At 45.9% G+C, this 17,821-nt stretch overlaps 1 protein-coding gene across 1 annotated transcript in view; it reads right to left on the bottom strand.

Moving 5' to 3' along the window:
* Positions 1-17,821, bottom strand: part of DIP2C (disco interacting protein 2 homolog C) — a 156,955-nt gene that overhangs the window by 24,244 nt on the left and 114,890 nt on the right. The window contains exon 28 of the mRNA XM_047066628.1: positions 3,958-4,019. Coding sequence (XP_046922584.1) covers positions 3,958-4,019 — 62 coding nt within the window. The remainder of the gene's footprint in view (positions 1-3,957; positions 4,020-17,821) is intronic.

The raw sequence follows: 17,821 nt of genomic DNA on the forward strand, positions 1-17,821 counted from the left end.
ACCAGGGATTAATGGACTATCCTTGCTTTCCTGAGACTTAGCACTTCAGGTTGGGAGGAGTAAGGAAGCTAAGAAAGCTAAGAAAGCTTTATGATAACATTGTATCCATAAGATGAAACTCCTAAAACTATTACTTTCAGTGCTGGAAAAATTCCCCCCCCCCCCCCCCCCCCCGTCCTATCTCAAGTCTGCAAAATCCAAGTGCTTAAGGAAAGATCCAGTTAGAGGTGACTGAGAGACCATGAATTCATCTTACGTGAACATATTAGAAACAATATTTTAAAAACAGTCATTTTTAAGTAGTCCCGAAGCCATGCCATCATTTCCCTTGTGCACAGTGGAACTAAATTTGTTCCAGAAGTAGGAGCAGGATTATCCTTGCCACTTGAGGCAAAAACGTTCTCCATGGTGACCTCCCAAACACTGTGGTTCATAGAAAACAACGGGAATTAAAAACAGAGGCAGAGGAGCGCCTGGGGGGCTCAGCTGGTTAAGTGTCCGACTTCAGCTCAGGTCATGATCTCACGGTTCATGAGTTCGAGCCCCGCATCAGGCTCTGCGCTGACAGCTCAGAGCCTGGAGCCTGCTTCGGATTGTTGTCTCCCTCTCTCTGCCCTTCCCCTGCTTGTGCTCTCTCTCTCTCTCAAAACTAAACATTAAAAAAATCAAAATAAATAAAAAAATAGACACAGAAAGTCCAGTACAAATCAAATCAATTCGGGAAATCTATTTGATCACAGGTTTCCACAATGTGGCTGTCCTTTGTCACCTGTCTTTCCATGTGTGCATATGAGAACGCAGTCTCTTTCTGGGGATACTGCACTTAACACGCTGACAGGCTAACCCTCTCCAAGTTAATTAGATCATAATTATGTAGGTGCCCTGGGGCTCCCAGTGAGTGTTCTAGAGCAGCAGGAAGAGTAATTAATCCCACAACTGAATCTTCATACAGTGGAAGTCAGGACAAGAGCCCCATTTTTTTTTTTTTTTACACTAATGGTGACAAGACAGAGAGTCAATATTTTCAAAGCTCTGTTTCACCTGCACCCTGACGGGACCCCCGGTCACCCTGGTGCTGTGGCCTCACGGGTCCCTGGGAAGGCTGGCTTTACCACACCCACTCTGAGCACAGGGACACTGAGGTCACAGGGCCTGCCCAGAGGTGAACCCCGTTCACTTGGACCGCAGAGCCTCTCCGTCGCCATCAGCTGCAGCGCAGGGCACACGTGTCACATGTTGACAAAGGTCAGAAGTGAGGCTAGAGACTGCACGCTGGAGGACAGCTTCTCTAGGGAATATTCAGGGTTGATGGTGTTTGAATTGGACTGGACTTGAAAGTCGGGGGTTGGCGTGGAGACCGGAGGCCCCGGGAGCATGGCTCACCGCACAGGAGGAGAATCGGCCCGGGAGGCAGGAACCTGACAGGTGAGGGGGAGGTGCCACGGAGGTTTTCTGCTTCAGAGAAGCAGGGCCCGGGTGGAACCCTGACCGGCCCACAGCCTGGCTGGAAGGTCGATTACAGGTCACAGGTCGTGGGAAGTCGGCCCTCGGGAAGAGGCAGCGAAGGACCCCGAGAAAGCGCCCGCAGGGAGGCTCCGGGGACAGGCCTCACTGCAGGAGTGGCTCCGTCAGGTTCCAGGGCCGCTTGGCTTTGGTTTCCGGAAGTCAAACACGGAAAGAGGGGCAGGGGAGCTAAGTCCAGCACGAAACTTTTGGGGTCTGAAGACCTCCCTCCGCTCTGGGCCACCTGTGTCTTTGGATGGCAGGGGAGAGAGGCGAGGACGTGAGACAGCGTCACTGGCGGGCGGGCGGCCAAACCAGAGCGACAAGTGTGCAGCCCTGGGCTCTCCTGGGAGCGGCCTGGGCAGGGCACACGCGGGTGCCTCCGGTGCATCCTGACCCCGGCAGCCAGCTGGGCGCCCCGACACAAATCCACGTGACCACGGGCCACGGTGATCGGCAGCACCACCCAGTTCTCTCTGAAACGTGCGACTGCCAGCAGGTTCACGAGGACGTTTCCTTCATTTTCAGATGACCTCGTCAGAGAAAAGCACCTGAGATTACAGGTTAGGACAGAAGTGTCACTTAAGAGGCCGCCGGACTGACTCCAGGGTCGGAGAACCGGTAAGTCTCCACGGAGCGCTTCCTGCATCTGAGGCGCCCCCACCCCCCTCAGCCACACCCCCACTCCTGATTCCACCTCATGTTGCCTCGTGGCACGTTTCCTCCACGGAAAGATATGCCGAGGACCTCGGAAGGCAAGGTCACGGGCACCGCAGGGAGTGGCTACCGTTCTGCTCTTCTCCAGGAAAGAAAACTCAGCCCCCGAGTCCCACCACCCCTGATGCTCTGGGACCCGTGGATACAAGATGACAGCCTCTGCTCTGATGGCTCCGTGACTGCAGGCCACCCTCCTGGGGGAAAGGGCCGTGGTTTGACCCAGGTGTTTGCTCCCCGTGTGTTTCGACCTCCAGGCCACACGCAAAACGGCGCGTTACTCAAACAGGGATTCTTGGACGAGCCCCCGTCCAAGAAGGTATAAGAGGCATAATATCACAATATTATTTCCAGGTTACTTTTCTAGGGGGGAAAGTCGATTTGTCCTAAAGCCCAGAAGTTACTACGTGAAAATGTGTATGTGCCCCTGGAGCAAGTTACGTGAACGCCTCAAAGCCAAGTTTCTGAACCATGAAGATGCTTCAGATGAGACTTCGTGGCGGGGTAGCCGGTGAGGGGCAGTGGGCACGTGCTAGTCTCTGCCCTCGGCCTCCGGGAGGGGCCTCCGCCAGAGGGCTCTAACCTTGGTGCCCCTTGAACAAAAGGGTCTGAAACGAGGGCCCCGGGCGCCAGGTGGGACGTGGCTGGCTGAACACAGGTGGTGCCTCCCAACATCAGCCCATTGCGATTGCACGTGGGGGACTGACTGTGCCCAACAGGAGAGTTTCGTCTGTGTCCCCAGCCCCCATCTCCTGGATGCTGGCCACCCTACTCCCCGAACTGTGCTCAGCAGACACAGCCCAACATCCACGGGGCACAAGCCCTGTTGGGAACGCCCATGAGAGTCGGGGTGGTCCTCTCCAGGCTGGCTGGCGCGTGCACGGGCCGCCCCTCAGTCTCCACAAGCCCGCTCCCAACACACCCACACGACGACTCCGTGTTCCTCCGGGAGCACGCCCAGGCCACCAGCTGTGACCACAAACTCCATTCTTCCCACTGTTGTACAACACGAGGACACACATTCGTAGGCAAGGGAAGGAGACATGCGGCATCTGGCCATCACCACACATCCATCGGCCCCCACTGGTCATTTATGGGTCACACCCGTACGAGGTCTACGCTCACTTGTCCCATTGCAACAATGACCGGGCGTGCCCCTCGTTACCAAAAGGAAACAGTCTATTTGAGGGGGAGTCTGTAGGAAAGGCAGCGCATCCTCCTCCTGGCTGGGGAGGAAATTCCCGGGAAGGTCCTCACCTTGCTTCCACGCCCCCCACTGCCCCCTCCCAGTCTGAGGCAAACTTACAAAGGACCCCCTTTCATTTCTGCTCAAGGCTGCTTGGGAAGCTTCACAGAAGGTAACTTCAGTCCTGTTTTAATTTTCCACAGAAACGTCTTCACAAAAAATTACAATTCAAGTAAAGGAACGTGGGCGGAGCACTGGGGACTTGAAAAGGTGTGACTCTGTCCCCAGCCAGAATGGTGAAGGAAGAGCAGCATGTGTGGTCACCCCCCCCCCCCCGCCCCCACCCCCCGCTGCAGACCTCAGGGTCCAGGCACAGAGTCGCCTGCCCCTCGGGAACAGAGCACAAGCAGAGGGATGCCGCGGCTCAGGCTGGCCCAGCTCTCCTGCTTGGCCCGGGGCCACCATGCTCAGACAGGACGGACACCGAGCTCCTTCCCCCCTCGACAGCCCTGCACGCGGGGCCATCAAGACACAAACCCGGAAGCGCATCGTACCTGTCGTGCCTCAGAGCTCGCATGTCAACATACACGGTGGTTGGGTCAGGTCCCGAGGTCCCCTGCAAGCAAGGAGACAGTGCGGTTAGCTCAAGTTTGTGCGGGAGGAACCGGGGCTGTGCTTCCTACCAGTTAGCGAGCATTTCTTTGCTAAAATCTCCACCTAAAAGCACTAAATGCACAATTCCCTCCAAGATGCCTGCTAACTTCCAGTCTGATAACCTCAGTTCTGAAAGGAACATCTTACTAGGGTTATGCTGGACTTTCACACAGCTGAACTATCAGTCACATTTACAAAAATAAGAAGGAAAAGACACGTGCCACACGTCTTGCCCATCGGAAAAGGGCTGGAACTGCCCAGACGTCTGGCTAGCAGGCTGTCAGGGATGGAAGCCTCGTTTGCTGAGAAGTTCCCACCACAGGCACCCCAAAAGTAGTTTTAGAGGTCAGGATGTTGAAGCAGAACACATGACATGAACTCACAGCTCGAGAAGGAGACCCTGCTTGTGCCTTGGCTCTCCTCCAGCAGAGGGAGGTCATCTTTGTCTGGGACATAGGTCAGGGAGGCCGTGTGTTGTGTCAACAGCCCAGTGAGCCCGGGAGCACCCTGTGAACTGCGCTATCTAACACAGGGGGGTCCACAGATCTTCTCTCGGCACCGTGAATCCCTCCACAACATGCTGGGTTGACTTCTCACCAGCGATTTCTATGTAAGAGCTACGTAATCAAAGCTATATTACAAACCCAAATTCTACCTCTGTTTTCTTGGGAAGGCAGTGTGGTACCTTGGGTAGAAAAAGATGGGGCCCCAAACACGTTTCCAAAAAGTGCCACAGCCCTCACAACTTATTTGAAGAAGTATGCTAAGATTCCCCAGCGGCAAATGTTAACCATGTGCCGCACGAGACTAAGGTAAAGACACCTCCGTTAAAACGTGCTGCTCCTACCCCTCCTGGTCACGGTCTCCCCCCGCAGACATGGGGAGCAGCACACGCAGCCGGCCTCGGCAGGAGCTTCCACCCCGTGTGATGCAGACCTGGGACTCCCCGGGGGAGCCGTGTCACAGACCAGCGCTGGGTGGGGAAGGGCTCTGACGTTCTGAGTAATGCAGAACACAGTGCCACCGAAGGCCGATTCGGAAGCAAACAAGTCAGGAAACGGGTCACTAAACACAGGAAGTGGAGCAAAACGGACAGAACCCCCAAACCGGCAGGGAAACCACTGACTGTGCACACGGAAGTGTCTGTCGCGAGTGCGCGACGTTCGAAGAGGTCTGGGAGAGCAGGTCATGCCGGGTGCCAGTCCTCCGCCCGCGGCCCGCACACCCCAGCCAGGCTCCGCACTCCACTTCTGGTCTGTCCCACTGCTGGAAGCTGACCAGACGGCGGGGAGGGGGGCACTGGTGTGGACGTACAGGAAGGTCCCCTACCTGCTCGGCCGCCTTCCACAGCCTGTGGGGCTACAGCAGCAGGGCGGGAACAAGAAGAAAGGAGAGAACGCCACACCAACAGGACCACAGGGAAGCGACACACAGACACGCAGACAGAACAACCCAACAATTAAAATGGGATGAGGAAGGGGGGGCGGGGAGAACGCAAAAAGCAGGGAACAAAGTAAAAAGAAGATCAAAAACAATGTCAAATATGGAAATCGTTAAAATCAATCACTGTACCATTAAAGGCTAAAGAAAAAAAAAAAAGAAAAAAATCTTAGATGTCAACATACCCACAGAGCAACGGAAGAGAGCCACAGAATGACTGATCATGGACACACAGACCCGAGTAGTTTCTTTCATACATGAGGTCGATGGTATTACCAGACAGTTTAATTTTATGGTGCTCTAAGCTTCTTTTCTTTTCTGAGGCAATTGGAAATATGAATCTTACTGGCCCAATCTGTTGAACGTTCCCTCACTGAAACACAGTTGCCCCTTGAACAGCACAGGTCTAAACTAAGCAGGGTAGCTTCCATGCGGGCTGCTTCAGAGAAATACAGGGCAGTGCTGCTAATGTATTTCCTTTCCCCTCATGATTTTCTTAGTAACACTTTTGCTTCTCTAGCTTGCTTTACTGCAAGAATACAGTATATAATACCCATAACACACAAAATAGGTGTTAATTGGCTGTCTATGGTATCACCAAGGCTTCTGGTCAACAGCAGGCTATTAGTAAATTTGGGGGGAGTCCGAAGTTCTGTGAATTTTCCACTGTGCGGGGGTCTGCGCCCCTAAGCCCCCACGTTGTTCAAGGTCCACTGCGGCCCTAAGTCTCCTAAGACAATCACGAAGGAGAGCCTGGACACGTTTACATCTAAAATCAGGGTGCCTAGCCCTGCTCATCCACAAGGCAGGATGCAAGAGGCCAGAGTACACTTGAACCACGAAGGAACCAAGCACCAGGCTTGCACAGGGTCCAGGTCAGCTGTCTGATGAGGGTTTTCCCAGGACCCTGGGGCAACCCCTCAAAGACACTGCCTTCCATTTTTCTCTCATCTTCCATGATTTTGGTGCCCGCCTCTACCCCTTTTAAATGACCTACACTGGCATGACAGAAACACTCCAGAAAGCGCCTGGAGTCAGCTCCCGTAGTGCCACGTGTTTCCCCAGGTGACCGAGGGGTCTGATCCGATGTGCCCAGAAGCACAGAGTGGACACCATCCCACGAGCACTGCGCTGACGTACAGCCACTGGCGCCAAACCCACCCCGCAACCACCACTTCTGGCCGGACTCCATGACAGCAGCGATAAAAAGTAGTCATCAGCTGGGTTTCCTGGGCTGTGGGCAGTGGCACACAAAGCCAGACTGGAAAGCTATCACTGCTCAACACGGAGGCGGGGCGAGCCTAGAAAAACAGCAACGGTTCCAGGTTTAAAACAAGGGCTCCCTCCTCCTGTCACTGCCTCCCACCGGTATCTACGGCTGCTGCCTTCTTGACAGGGAGCTGACGTAGGACACGAAGAAAGAACCAGGTAAAGGCATGTGCGCTTCAAAGGAACCCGGGACTTGGGATCTATTCCAGCCGAATGCAATGTTTTAAATAAATCCCTTCACGATTCCTTGAATCGCAAACATATTTTTTTTTTATTCTCAAGTTAGTGAACATACAGTGCAGTCTTGGCTTCAGGAGGAGAACCCAGTGATTCACCTCTTACATGTGACACCCAGTAAGTGCCCTCCTTCATGCCCATCACCGAGTTAGCCCATCCCTCACCCCCTGTCAACCCCAAGTTTGTTCTCCGTATTTAAGAGTCTAACTGGAGCAAAATAAGCCCGTATTCCCTCTAAATTATTTTAATTCACAGATTTTGTTGCGATGGCTCAAGGCAGTATTTCGGAGAACAATACGTATGACTAGGAATGAGTTTTCCAACTTGTGTAAGCACAGAGGGAACAACTCAGCACCAGGAGCAAAAGCGGTGTACTGCATCAACGAGGGCTATGGGAAGGAATAGGTAAAGGGTTAGTGTATAGGTATTTCCAAACTTCAAAAGCCCTAAGGTACACAAGTTCGAGATTTCAAGATATGTGTGAGGGACTGTACATCTAGCAAAGTTTCCTCACTGTCACAAAATTAATTTCACTTTGCCAAAGGATGCAAGCTGGAGCTTTAAGGAGATCCCAAATGGGTAAAAGTGCCCTCAAGAATTTAGAGAGCATCAAGCAGAAAGCACCAGCAGGAAAGAAAATGCACCCGTTCCAATCGAGCTTATTCAGAAATGAAAACAAAGCATGTTTAAATTTTAAGTTATATTAATCAGGAAAAAGGACTCACTCTAAGGTTCCCCTGTACAATAGACATGTCATGTACAGACATATTCATACTAAAAATCATTTTTTCTAGAGGTACAGTTATCAGTCAGGCATTAAGCACTAATTGAACAAATGAGTTATATCGCAAGGTCAGCTAAAGTTATACAGACGCACACCCTGAACAAAACCCCAACAAGGAACTTACTTTGAATGCTTCAGCCAGGCAGTGCTTAACTAATAAGCAACTCACACACCACAGTTAGCACAATCTGATACTAGCACACAGCCCCTTAAAGCTGAAGTAATAAATTCCTTAAAGCCTAAGTAAGAAATTGCTCACTGGAAATGTGTGGAACAGTCACAATTCCAAAGCACTGGTGCTGGGCGTATCTACTGTGCTGCGTGTTGGAGGAAGTTTTCCATAAATGGAGGTCACGGAAGGCAGGTTCCCGGGGTGGGTTCCGGGGAGCACGCAGGGGCATCTGAGCACAGCACAGGGGCTCGTCACTGGCCACTCTGGAAGCTGCATTTGGAGCAGGGTTCCTGCCTGCGGGACCCCAGCCAGGACGTTTGGCCCTCCAAGCAAATCTGGGTGTTAACGATGATTTCTTCAACATTTTAATTGAGGTACAATTTACACACAACAAAATACACAGGTTTTTCCTATCTGGTTACGTGAATTCTGACAACCGCATACACCCCTGTAACTACCACCCCAGGCAGTGTATACAAATTCCCTCACTCCATACCCTAAGAGGCTGCAGCTTTGAGATTTCTGACACCGGAGACTAGTTTAACCTGTCATTGGACTGCATACAAAGTAATACAGTGCGCACTGAGTCTTGCTTCTTTCACTGAACGTGAGGATTCTGGAATCCTCCGCTGCACCAGCAGCTCGCTCCTCCAAGTTCTGGGGGACGTATCGTGTGAGTATGCCCTCTATCACACGTTCTTGTATCCTGCTGCTGTTGAACATTTGGGTTATTTCCAGTTCCGGGCTGTCACGAAAAGGCTTGTACAAATGTTATTTGTACAAATATGTTTGTAGACGTGTTTTAGTATCTTTTGGGCGCGCACGGAGACGTGCTGGCTCACGGGGCCGAAATGCACTTATAAAAAGCGCTCGATGTGTCTCCAACCAGCAATGAATAAGGATTCTAGTTGGTTCGCAGCTTTACCAACATTTAGTGCTGTCAGCCTTTTGGATTTTAATTATTCTAGGAGGTGAGAAATGGAATCACCAATTTTTTTTTTTTTTTTGGTAGTGAAAAATCACAATTTCAATTGAATACGGCATGTTGTGCTTTGACTCGTTTCCTTTTTCTTCGAGGTAGGAAGGACTTCAGGAATTACACAGAGTATGGAATGCTTCCCAGATCCACAGGTCACCCCGCAGGGGCTGTGCTCACCGGTTTGGTATTGTCCTGATTTTAGAGCATGTGCTGTCTACACAAGCACACCACGGGGTTGTAATCCACACTTTCCTGATGACTACAGATGCTGACCATGTTCTATGCACTCATTGGTCCTTTGTACAGCTCCTTCTGTGAAGTGCTCATTTGAGCCTTTTGCTGCTTATTTTAATAGGTTTCCTTTTTGTTGTTGTAGTTTTTAAAATATATAAACACAAGTCCTTTGTCAGATATGTTATTACAAATATACTTTCCCAGTCTGTATTTCTTCTATTAATTATCTTTAATATATTAAAATTAATTTTAACTTTGATAAAGTCCAGTAAATTGTTTTCCTTTTATGCTTAGTGTTTTGTGCCCTAAGAAATCTTTGTATATCCCACATCATAGTCTTTTTGTATCCTCGAAGCGTTATTCTAATTTTTAAACATTTATTCATTTTTGAGAGAGCCTGAGTGGGGGAGGGGCAGAGAGAGACAGACAGAGACAGAATTCGGAGCAGGCTCCAGGCTCTGCACTGTCAGCACAGAGCCCAATGCGGGGCTCGAACTCACTAACTGTGACTTGAGCCAAAGTCGGATGCCTAATCAACTGAGCCACTCAGGCGCCCGTGGAAGCTGTGTTCTAGAAGTTTCATTACGGACGTTCATGTCTATGATCCACCTAGAGCTGAATTTCATGTATGGTCCGAGAAAGGGATTGAGGTTACTCATACCCATATAAATCTTCAGCCGTTCCAGGGCCATTGGTCAAAAAACCTTTTCTTTCCCTATTCAATGGACTTGGTAACATGGTGGGTCTATTTCTGGATTCTTTTTTTTTTTTTTTTTCAGGTTACTTTGTTTTTGTTGTTTTGCTTTTCCCTGCAGGTCTCCCTCGATGCCACTATCACATCGTGTCGATCACCACAGCTTTAGAGCGAGTTTTGAAATCAGATAGGGAAGTCCTTCCAACACTGTTCTTTTTCAAGACTGGTTATCCTGTTTTGCAATTCTGTAACAGCTTTAGAACCATTTTGTCACTTTCTTCAGGAAAGCCTTCTTAGATTTTGATGAGACTGATCAATTTTGGGGGAAAAAAAGTCATCTTAAAAATACTGAGTCTCCCACCCCATAAATATGGCGCATCCATTCATTTATTAGAATTTCATTTCTTCCAGCAATACTTTGTGATTTTAGTGTACACCTTTAAGTGTGCCTTTCATTCTTAAGTACTTGCAGTTTTGGGTATTACTATAAATGGCATTTTAAAAATTTCATTCTCTGGTTGTTCATTGCTACTCTATAGAAAGACTGTATTTTTGTTGTATTTTAAATGCAGTATAGTTAACATATAGTGTTATAGTAGTTTCAGGTGTACAATACAGTGATTCAACAGTTTCACACAATACCTGGTGCCCATCACAAGTGCATCCTTAATCCCCATCACCCAACCCCACCTCCCCTCTGATAACCGTCAGACGCTCTCTATAGTTAAGAGTCAGTGTTTTGGGGGGAACCTGGGTGGCTCAGTCAGTTAAGGGTCTGACTCTTGATTTTCGCGCAGGTCGTGATTTCAGGTTGATGGGATCGAGCCCTGAGTCAGGCTCTGCACTGAGCACAGAGATTGCTTGAGATCCTCTCTCTCCCTGCTATCCCTCCCCTGCTCATGCTCTTGCTCTTTCTCTCTCTCAAAAAAAAATTCTGTGTTCTGGGTTGTCTTTCCCCTCCCCTCGCCATGTTAGTTTGTTTCTTAAATTCCACATATGGATGAAATAATATGGTATGTGTCTTTCACTGACTTATTTCAGTTAGAATACCCTCCAGGATCCATCCATGTTGCTGCAAATGTCAAGATCTCATTCCTTTTTATGGCTAGTATTCCATTGTGTGCGTGTATGTACATATATACCACATATTATCTTCTTTATTCATCTACTAATGGACACTTGAGCTGTTCCCATATTTTGGCTACTGTAAATAACACTGCCATAAACATCAGGATGCATAGAAATACAATTTTTTATGTCTAAACTTAAAAAGATTATTTTTTAATTTACATCCAAGTTAGTTACCGTACAGGGCAACAATGATTTCAGGAGTAGATTCCTTAATGCCCCTTACCCATTTAGCCCATCCCCCCTCCCACAACCCCTCTAGCAACTCTCTGCTTGTTCTCTGTATTTAAGAGTCTCTTGTGTTTTGTCCCCCTCCCTATTTTATATTATTTTTGCTTCCCTTCCCTTATGTTCATCTGTTGTGTATTTTAAAGTCCTTATATGAGTGAACTCATATATCTGTCCTTCTCTAATTTCACTTAGCATAACACCTTCTAGTTCCATCCACATAGACGCAAATGGCAAGTTTCATTCTTTTTGATTGCCGAGTAGTACCCCATTGTGTGTGTGTGTGTGTGTGTGTGTGTGTACATATCACATCTTCATCCGTCAATGGACATGTGGGCTCTTTCCATACTTTGGCTATTGTTGATAGTGCTGCTATAAACATGGGGGTGCATGTGTCCCTTTGAAACAGCACACTGCATCCTGTGGATAAATGCCTAGTAGTGCAATTACTGGGTCATAGAGTAGTTCTATTTTTAGTTTTTCGAGGAACCTCCAGACAGTTTTCCAGAGTGGCTGCACTAGCTTGCATTCCCACCAACAATGCAAAAGAGATCCTCTTTCTCCACATCCTTGCCAACATCTGTTGTTGCCTGAGTTGTTAATGTTGCCATTCTGACAGATGTGAGGCGGTATCTCATTGTGGTTTTGATGTGTATTTCCCTGATGATGAATGATGCTCAGCATTTTTTCATGTGTCAGTTGCCACCTGGATGTCTTCTTTAGAGAAGTGTCTATTCATGTCTTTTGACTATTTCTTCACCGGATTATTTGTTTTTTGGGTGTTTGATAAGTTCTTTATAGATTTTGGCTACTAACCCTTTATCTGATATGTTGTTTTATCAGATATGTCTTCTCCCATTTCATTGGTTGCCTTTTAGTTTTGCTGGTTGTTTCCTTCGCTGTGCAGAAGCTTTTTACTTTGACGAGGTCCCAATAGTTCATTTTTACTTTGTTTTCCCTTGCCTCTGGAGATGTGTTGAATAAGAAATTGCTGTGGCCAAGGTCAAAGAGGTTTTTGCCTGCTTTCTCCTCAAGGATTTTGATGGCTTCCCATCTTACGTTTAGGTCTTTCATCCATTTTGAGTTTATTTTTGTGTATCGTGTAAGAAAGTGGTCCAGGTTCATTTTTCTGCACGTTGCTGTCCAGTTTTCCCAGCACCACTTTCTGAAGAGACTGTCTTTATTCCATTTGATATTAGTTCCTGCTTTATCAAAGATTAGTTGGTCATACATTTGTGGGTCCATTTCTGGGTTCTCTATTCTGTTCCATTGATCTGAGCGTCTGCTTTGGTGCCATGTATAAATTTTATTTTGTGTCTTTGTAACTTCACACACTAGCAATTGTAGTTTCGTAGTTCCATGGGAGTTTTTACATTCACTATCCAGCAGTCTGAAAAAAAACAAGTTCTCCACTTCCAGAGTTTGGGCTTTTTATGCCTTATCACATTGGCTAGGACTTCTAATACAATGCTAATGTTCCTGATTTTAGGGGAAAAGCTCTCAAAGTGGACCACTGAGTATGAGGTTCCAGCTTTTTTATGTTTTAGCTCAGACTGAATAATTTTCTCAGATTGTCTTCCTAGTTATCCCATGAATGAGCACTGAATTCTATCAAATGCATTTCCTGCATCTATGGATACATCATACTATATTATTTTTCTCCTTCATTCTGTTAATATGAATCACACTGTTTTTAAATGATAAAGCAACTGTGTATTCCTGAGCTACAACATGTTTGGTTAGGATGCACTTTTAACTTAAAAAAAAAAATGCTTATTTTGAGAGAGAGGGAGGGAGAGAACGAACAGGGGAAGGGGGGAGAGAGAGAATGAATATCCCAGACTCCAAACTCAGCACAGAGCCCAATGTGGGGCCCATGACCCAAGCCAAAATCGAGAGTTGGATGCTAGACTGACTGAGCAACCCAGGTACTCCTGATGTACTACTCTTTGCATATGTTGCTGCATTTAATATGCTAGTATTTTGTTGAGAATTTCTTTCATGTGGGATACCGGCCTGGATTTTACTTTCTGGGAATTTTTTTTAATGTTTGTTTATTCTTGAGAGACAAAGTGAGACAGAGCATGAGCAGGGGAGGGGCGGTGAGAGAGGGAGACCCAGAATCTGAAGCAGGGTCCAGGCTCTGAGCTGTCAGCACAGAACCTGATGCAGGGCTCAAACCCATGGACTACAAGATCATGACCTGAGCTGAAGTTGGATACCTAACCAATGGAGTCACCCAGGCACCCCACTTTGAGAATTTTTGTCAGATACTGGTATTTAGGTTATGCTCCTTTCATAAAACATGTTGGACAGTGTTCCATTTTCCTCTTTTCTGAACAAGTTTTTCTAGGATTGGTATTTTTTCTGTGAAATCATCTGAGCCTAGACATTCTTTTTTTTTTCTCTCTCTCCTGTGAAGGTTTTGGATTGTAGATTCACTTTCTTTCTTGTATATACTAAATTACCTTCTTATAATTACCTTCTCCATCCCTGCAGTATTCTCTGTTTTGAAATTAATATTGCTAGATAATCATATAGCCACTTCAGCTCTCCTTTAAGGTTAGTATGGTACAACTTTTCTGTCCTTTTCCTTTTAATCTATTTGTGTTTAAAACGTGTTTGTCTCTCTGCCAAAAATAAATAAGCATTAAAAAATTTTTTTAAAAAAGGGAGCATCTGGGTGGCTCAGTTGGTTGAGCATCAGACTTTGGCTCAGGTCATGATCTCGCAGTCTGTGATTTCCAGTCCCGCGGCGGGCTCTGTGCTGACAGCTCAGAGCCTGGAGCCTGCTTCAGATTCTGTGTCTCCCTCTCTCTCTGACCTTCCCCGACTCATGCTCTGTCTCTCTGTCAAAAATAAATAAACATTAAAAAAAATTTAAAACGTGTTTGTTGTAGGCTACATATAGTTAGGTTTTGCTCTTTAAAAATCCAATATCATGATCTCTGCATCTTACTTGGGGTGTTTAGACCATTTATATTTATTGAATTACTAACGTGGTCAAGTTTAAATCCATCTTTTTTTATTCATTCCATCTATATTTTTGCCCTTCTTTTCAGACTTGTTTTGTATTTAGTATTGCTTTATAGGTGCATTTTATCTCCCTTGTTGGCTTATTAGTTTATTACCTGCTTAAAGAAAACAAAATTCATGGTCACTTTTGGGTTTATGGCACACACCTTTACCACAGCCTACCTTCAAGTGATATTACGCCACTTTATGTATGGTATAGAAACCCTGTGACCTTATACTTCCATTTCTCCCTTCCCAACCTCTGGACAGTTGTCATACTGATTTTCACATATGATAAAACTCACCATATATTACCATTTCTGTATAAGCCATCCATAATCTTCTAAAGAGATTTAAGTAGTGCTAAAAGTCTTATATGTTTACCAATGCAGCTGCCATTTCCAACACCACTCATTTGTTGTAGGGATCCTGATTTCAATCTGGTATCATTTCTTTTCTGAAAGGATTTTAGTATGTCTTCCTGTGTGGGTATGCTGATGGTAAATCCTCAGCTTTTTTTCCTGTGGCTAAAAAAAGGAGTTAGCCTGTGTTCTTGAAAGATATACCCACTGAGTGTAAAATTCTAGGTTGATAGTTCTTTTCTTTCTGTAAAGATGTCCTCGACTGTCTTTTTCACATCATTTCTGATAAGGAATATGAAATGATCCCTATCATTGTTCCTTTGTACACAACTTGCCTTTTCCCCCCATCTGGAGGCTTTTAAGATATTCCCTGTAACACTGGTTTTGAGCAACGTAAGCGGTTTCCTTCATGTTATATTGGAGGTAGCTGAGCTTTGAGATTTGTGGGTTTATAGTTCCATCAAAATTAAAATAGTTCTTCATATATTTTTTTCTGGGTACAGACTCCTTCTTCCGCTTTTGGGGACTCCAAGCTTCTTATATTAAGTCACCTAAAGTTACCCCCACAGTTCACTGATGTTCTTACCATTAAATTTTTTTCTATGTTTTATTTTGCAAAGTTTCCATTGCTATGTCTTCAAGTTCACCAATACTTTCTTCTGCCATCGATTCCATCATTATATTTTTCATCCCAAATATTGTAGTTTTCCTTTCTAGAAGTTCAATTGGCTTTTTCCCCCTCTTTAACATTCCATGACTCTTCTTAACTTTTTGAATATCTGGAACATAGTTAAAATAACTCTTTTAGTGTCCTTGTCTGTAAATTTAACATCTGCATCAGTTTACTTCAGTTTTGATTGACTATTCTCTCTCCTCACTGTGGTATTTACCTGTTTTGTGTAATTTTTAATAGTGTATCAGACATTTATTAAATTTGACCTTACTGGGTGCTGGGTATTTTTTAATCCCTATAAATCTTCTTGAGCTTTGTTCTAAGTCAAATTACTTGGAAAGAGCTTGATCTTCCTGGTTCTTGCTTTAAATATTTGTTAGGTGGGACCTGACCAGTGCCTCATGAATTATGAGATTCTCAGTGTAGCTGCTGGGAACAAGCAGTATTCACTACAGTCCTTTTGGCTGGTTCTTTCATGGTTTTGAGTACTTTTATAACAGGATTGATGCTGATTGGTGTTCAGAGGGATACTTGAGGATGCTCTACAAACAAACACTTGAGGCAGGTCCTCTGTGAATCCCCAGAGCTCTCCGTGTCTCTCTCCTCTGCAGCACCCTGTCCTGTTACCTGTAGCCACCTTTGTCTCCTCAGACTCAGCTCCATCTCTCCACTCAAAGAGCTCACCAGGCTCTGTCTTCCCTCAGCCCTTGTCTATTGTGCCCTGGAAGCTGTCTCAAAGCAGTGACCTGGAGAAATCACAGGGCTAACCTTGCTTCTCTCAAGGTTTTCCTTCTTTGTTCCCTGGTATCTAGTGTCATGCTTCGTGTATTTGACCATTCTTTGCTTGTTTCAGGAGAGAGGATAAATCTGGACCCTGCTATTCCATCTTGGCCAATAGAAGAAATCCCCATCCCTATTACATGTACTTTCCCCCCTCCCTCACTCCTGATCTCTCAGATATATTTAGGTATAATCTGCATGCAATAAAATTCATCCTTAAGTTTACAGGTTGATTGAGTTTAGCCAATATATAGTCATGTAACCACCATCACAGGACACAGACAAGTTTCATCACCCCAAAAGTCCCTCCTGCCTCTCTGCAGTCAATTCCTTCCCCTGGCCCTCAACACCTGGCAACACTGATCTGATTGTTGTGCCTACAGTTTTGCCTTATCCAGGACATCATGGAAACAAACTCAAACTCATACAGTATGCAGACCTCTGTGTCTGGCTTCCCTCACCCAGAAAATTGTTCATGAGGTCCATGCTGTTCCCTGCAGGAGTCTATTCCTCCCATTCAATAATAGAACAATGACAGTAATGATGATGATGATGATGATGATGATAATATGTTGCTGCATAAACAGACTACAACCTGTGCCTTGTCCTCAGGTAATAGATATGTAGCTGTTTCCAGGTCTTGATGATTATGAACGAAGCTGCTATACACGTTGTGTGTAAGCCCTGAAGAGGGTGTACACTGTCACTCCTCTTGGGTGAACACCCAGGAGAGAACTGCTGGGTCATATGGGAAGTCCATGTGCAACCATACAAGAAACTTACAAACTGTTCTCCAAAGTTGCTGCACTGTCCCACACCCCAACCGTGATGCACAAAGACTTCAAAAATTGCCCCAGCCCTTGCCAGCACGTGATATTATTCTCTCTTCTCCTAGTGATCAGTATTGGTAGCAGTTTGCCAAATTTATTTTTGTAAAGAATCAATTTTTAATTGTACGGAGTTTTCCATTTGTCTGTTTTCTATTTAATTCATTTCCACATTTTTATTTTCTGTTTTCAACTTTGGGTTTTAATTTTTTTCTCTTCCCTAGAGTTTTTAAGGTAGAAGCTTAAATAGATTTTAAACTCTCCTCTTCCCTAACACAAACATTTACTGCTGAACACTTCTTTAGGTGCAACCAACAAAACTTGTATATTTTCATTAACAATCCTTTTAAAGTGTTTCCTAATTTTTCGCATGACTTCTCTAATTCATGGCTTATTCATAAGTGTGCTAATTTCCAAATATTTCAGGATTTTCTGGCCATCTTCCTATTATTGATTACTAGTTCAATTACATCACAGAGAATATACTCAGTGATTGCAGCCTTTTAATAGTCATTGAAAATTGTTCTCTAGTCTTTCTCGGAGAATTTTTCAGGTTTGAAAGAAATGTCAACTCCACAGACGCTGGTGTCTGAGTCTGCTTGGGCTGCCATAACAAAATACCACAGACTGTGTGCCGTAACAGAAACTTATTTCCTCATGGTTCTGGAAGCTACAAGTCAGGGACCAAGGAACCGGCAAGGTTGTGTTCTGGTGAGTGCGCTCTTCCAGACTTGCTGACAGCTGCCTTCTTGCTGTGTTCACGTGGCTTTTCCTCACTGTGTGTGCAGGAGGGTGTAAGCCCTGAGTTCCCTCCCTCTTGTAAGGACACCGACCCTATTAGATTAACTCCCCACCTCTAATGACCTCCTTCAGCCTTTATTACCTTTTTGCGGGCCCTCTGTTTAAACTCATAACGGGGTTAAGGCTTTAACATGTGAACTT

This window comes from Lynx rufus, unplaced genomic scaffold (assembly GCF_022079265.1).
Source record: "Lynx rufus isolate CCGP_SWC_20201006 ecotype Redwood Valley unplaced genomic scaffold, mLynRuf1.p SCAF_7, whole genome shotgun sequence".
NCBI classification, from domain to species: domain Eukaryota; kingdom Metazoa; phylum Chordata; class Mammalia; order Carnivora; family Felidae; genus Lynx; species Lynx rufus.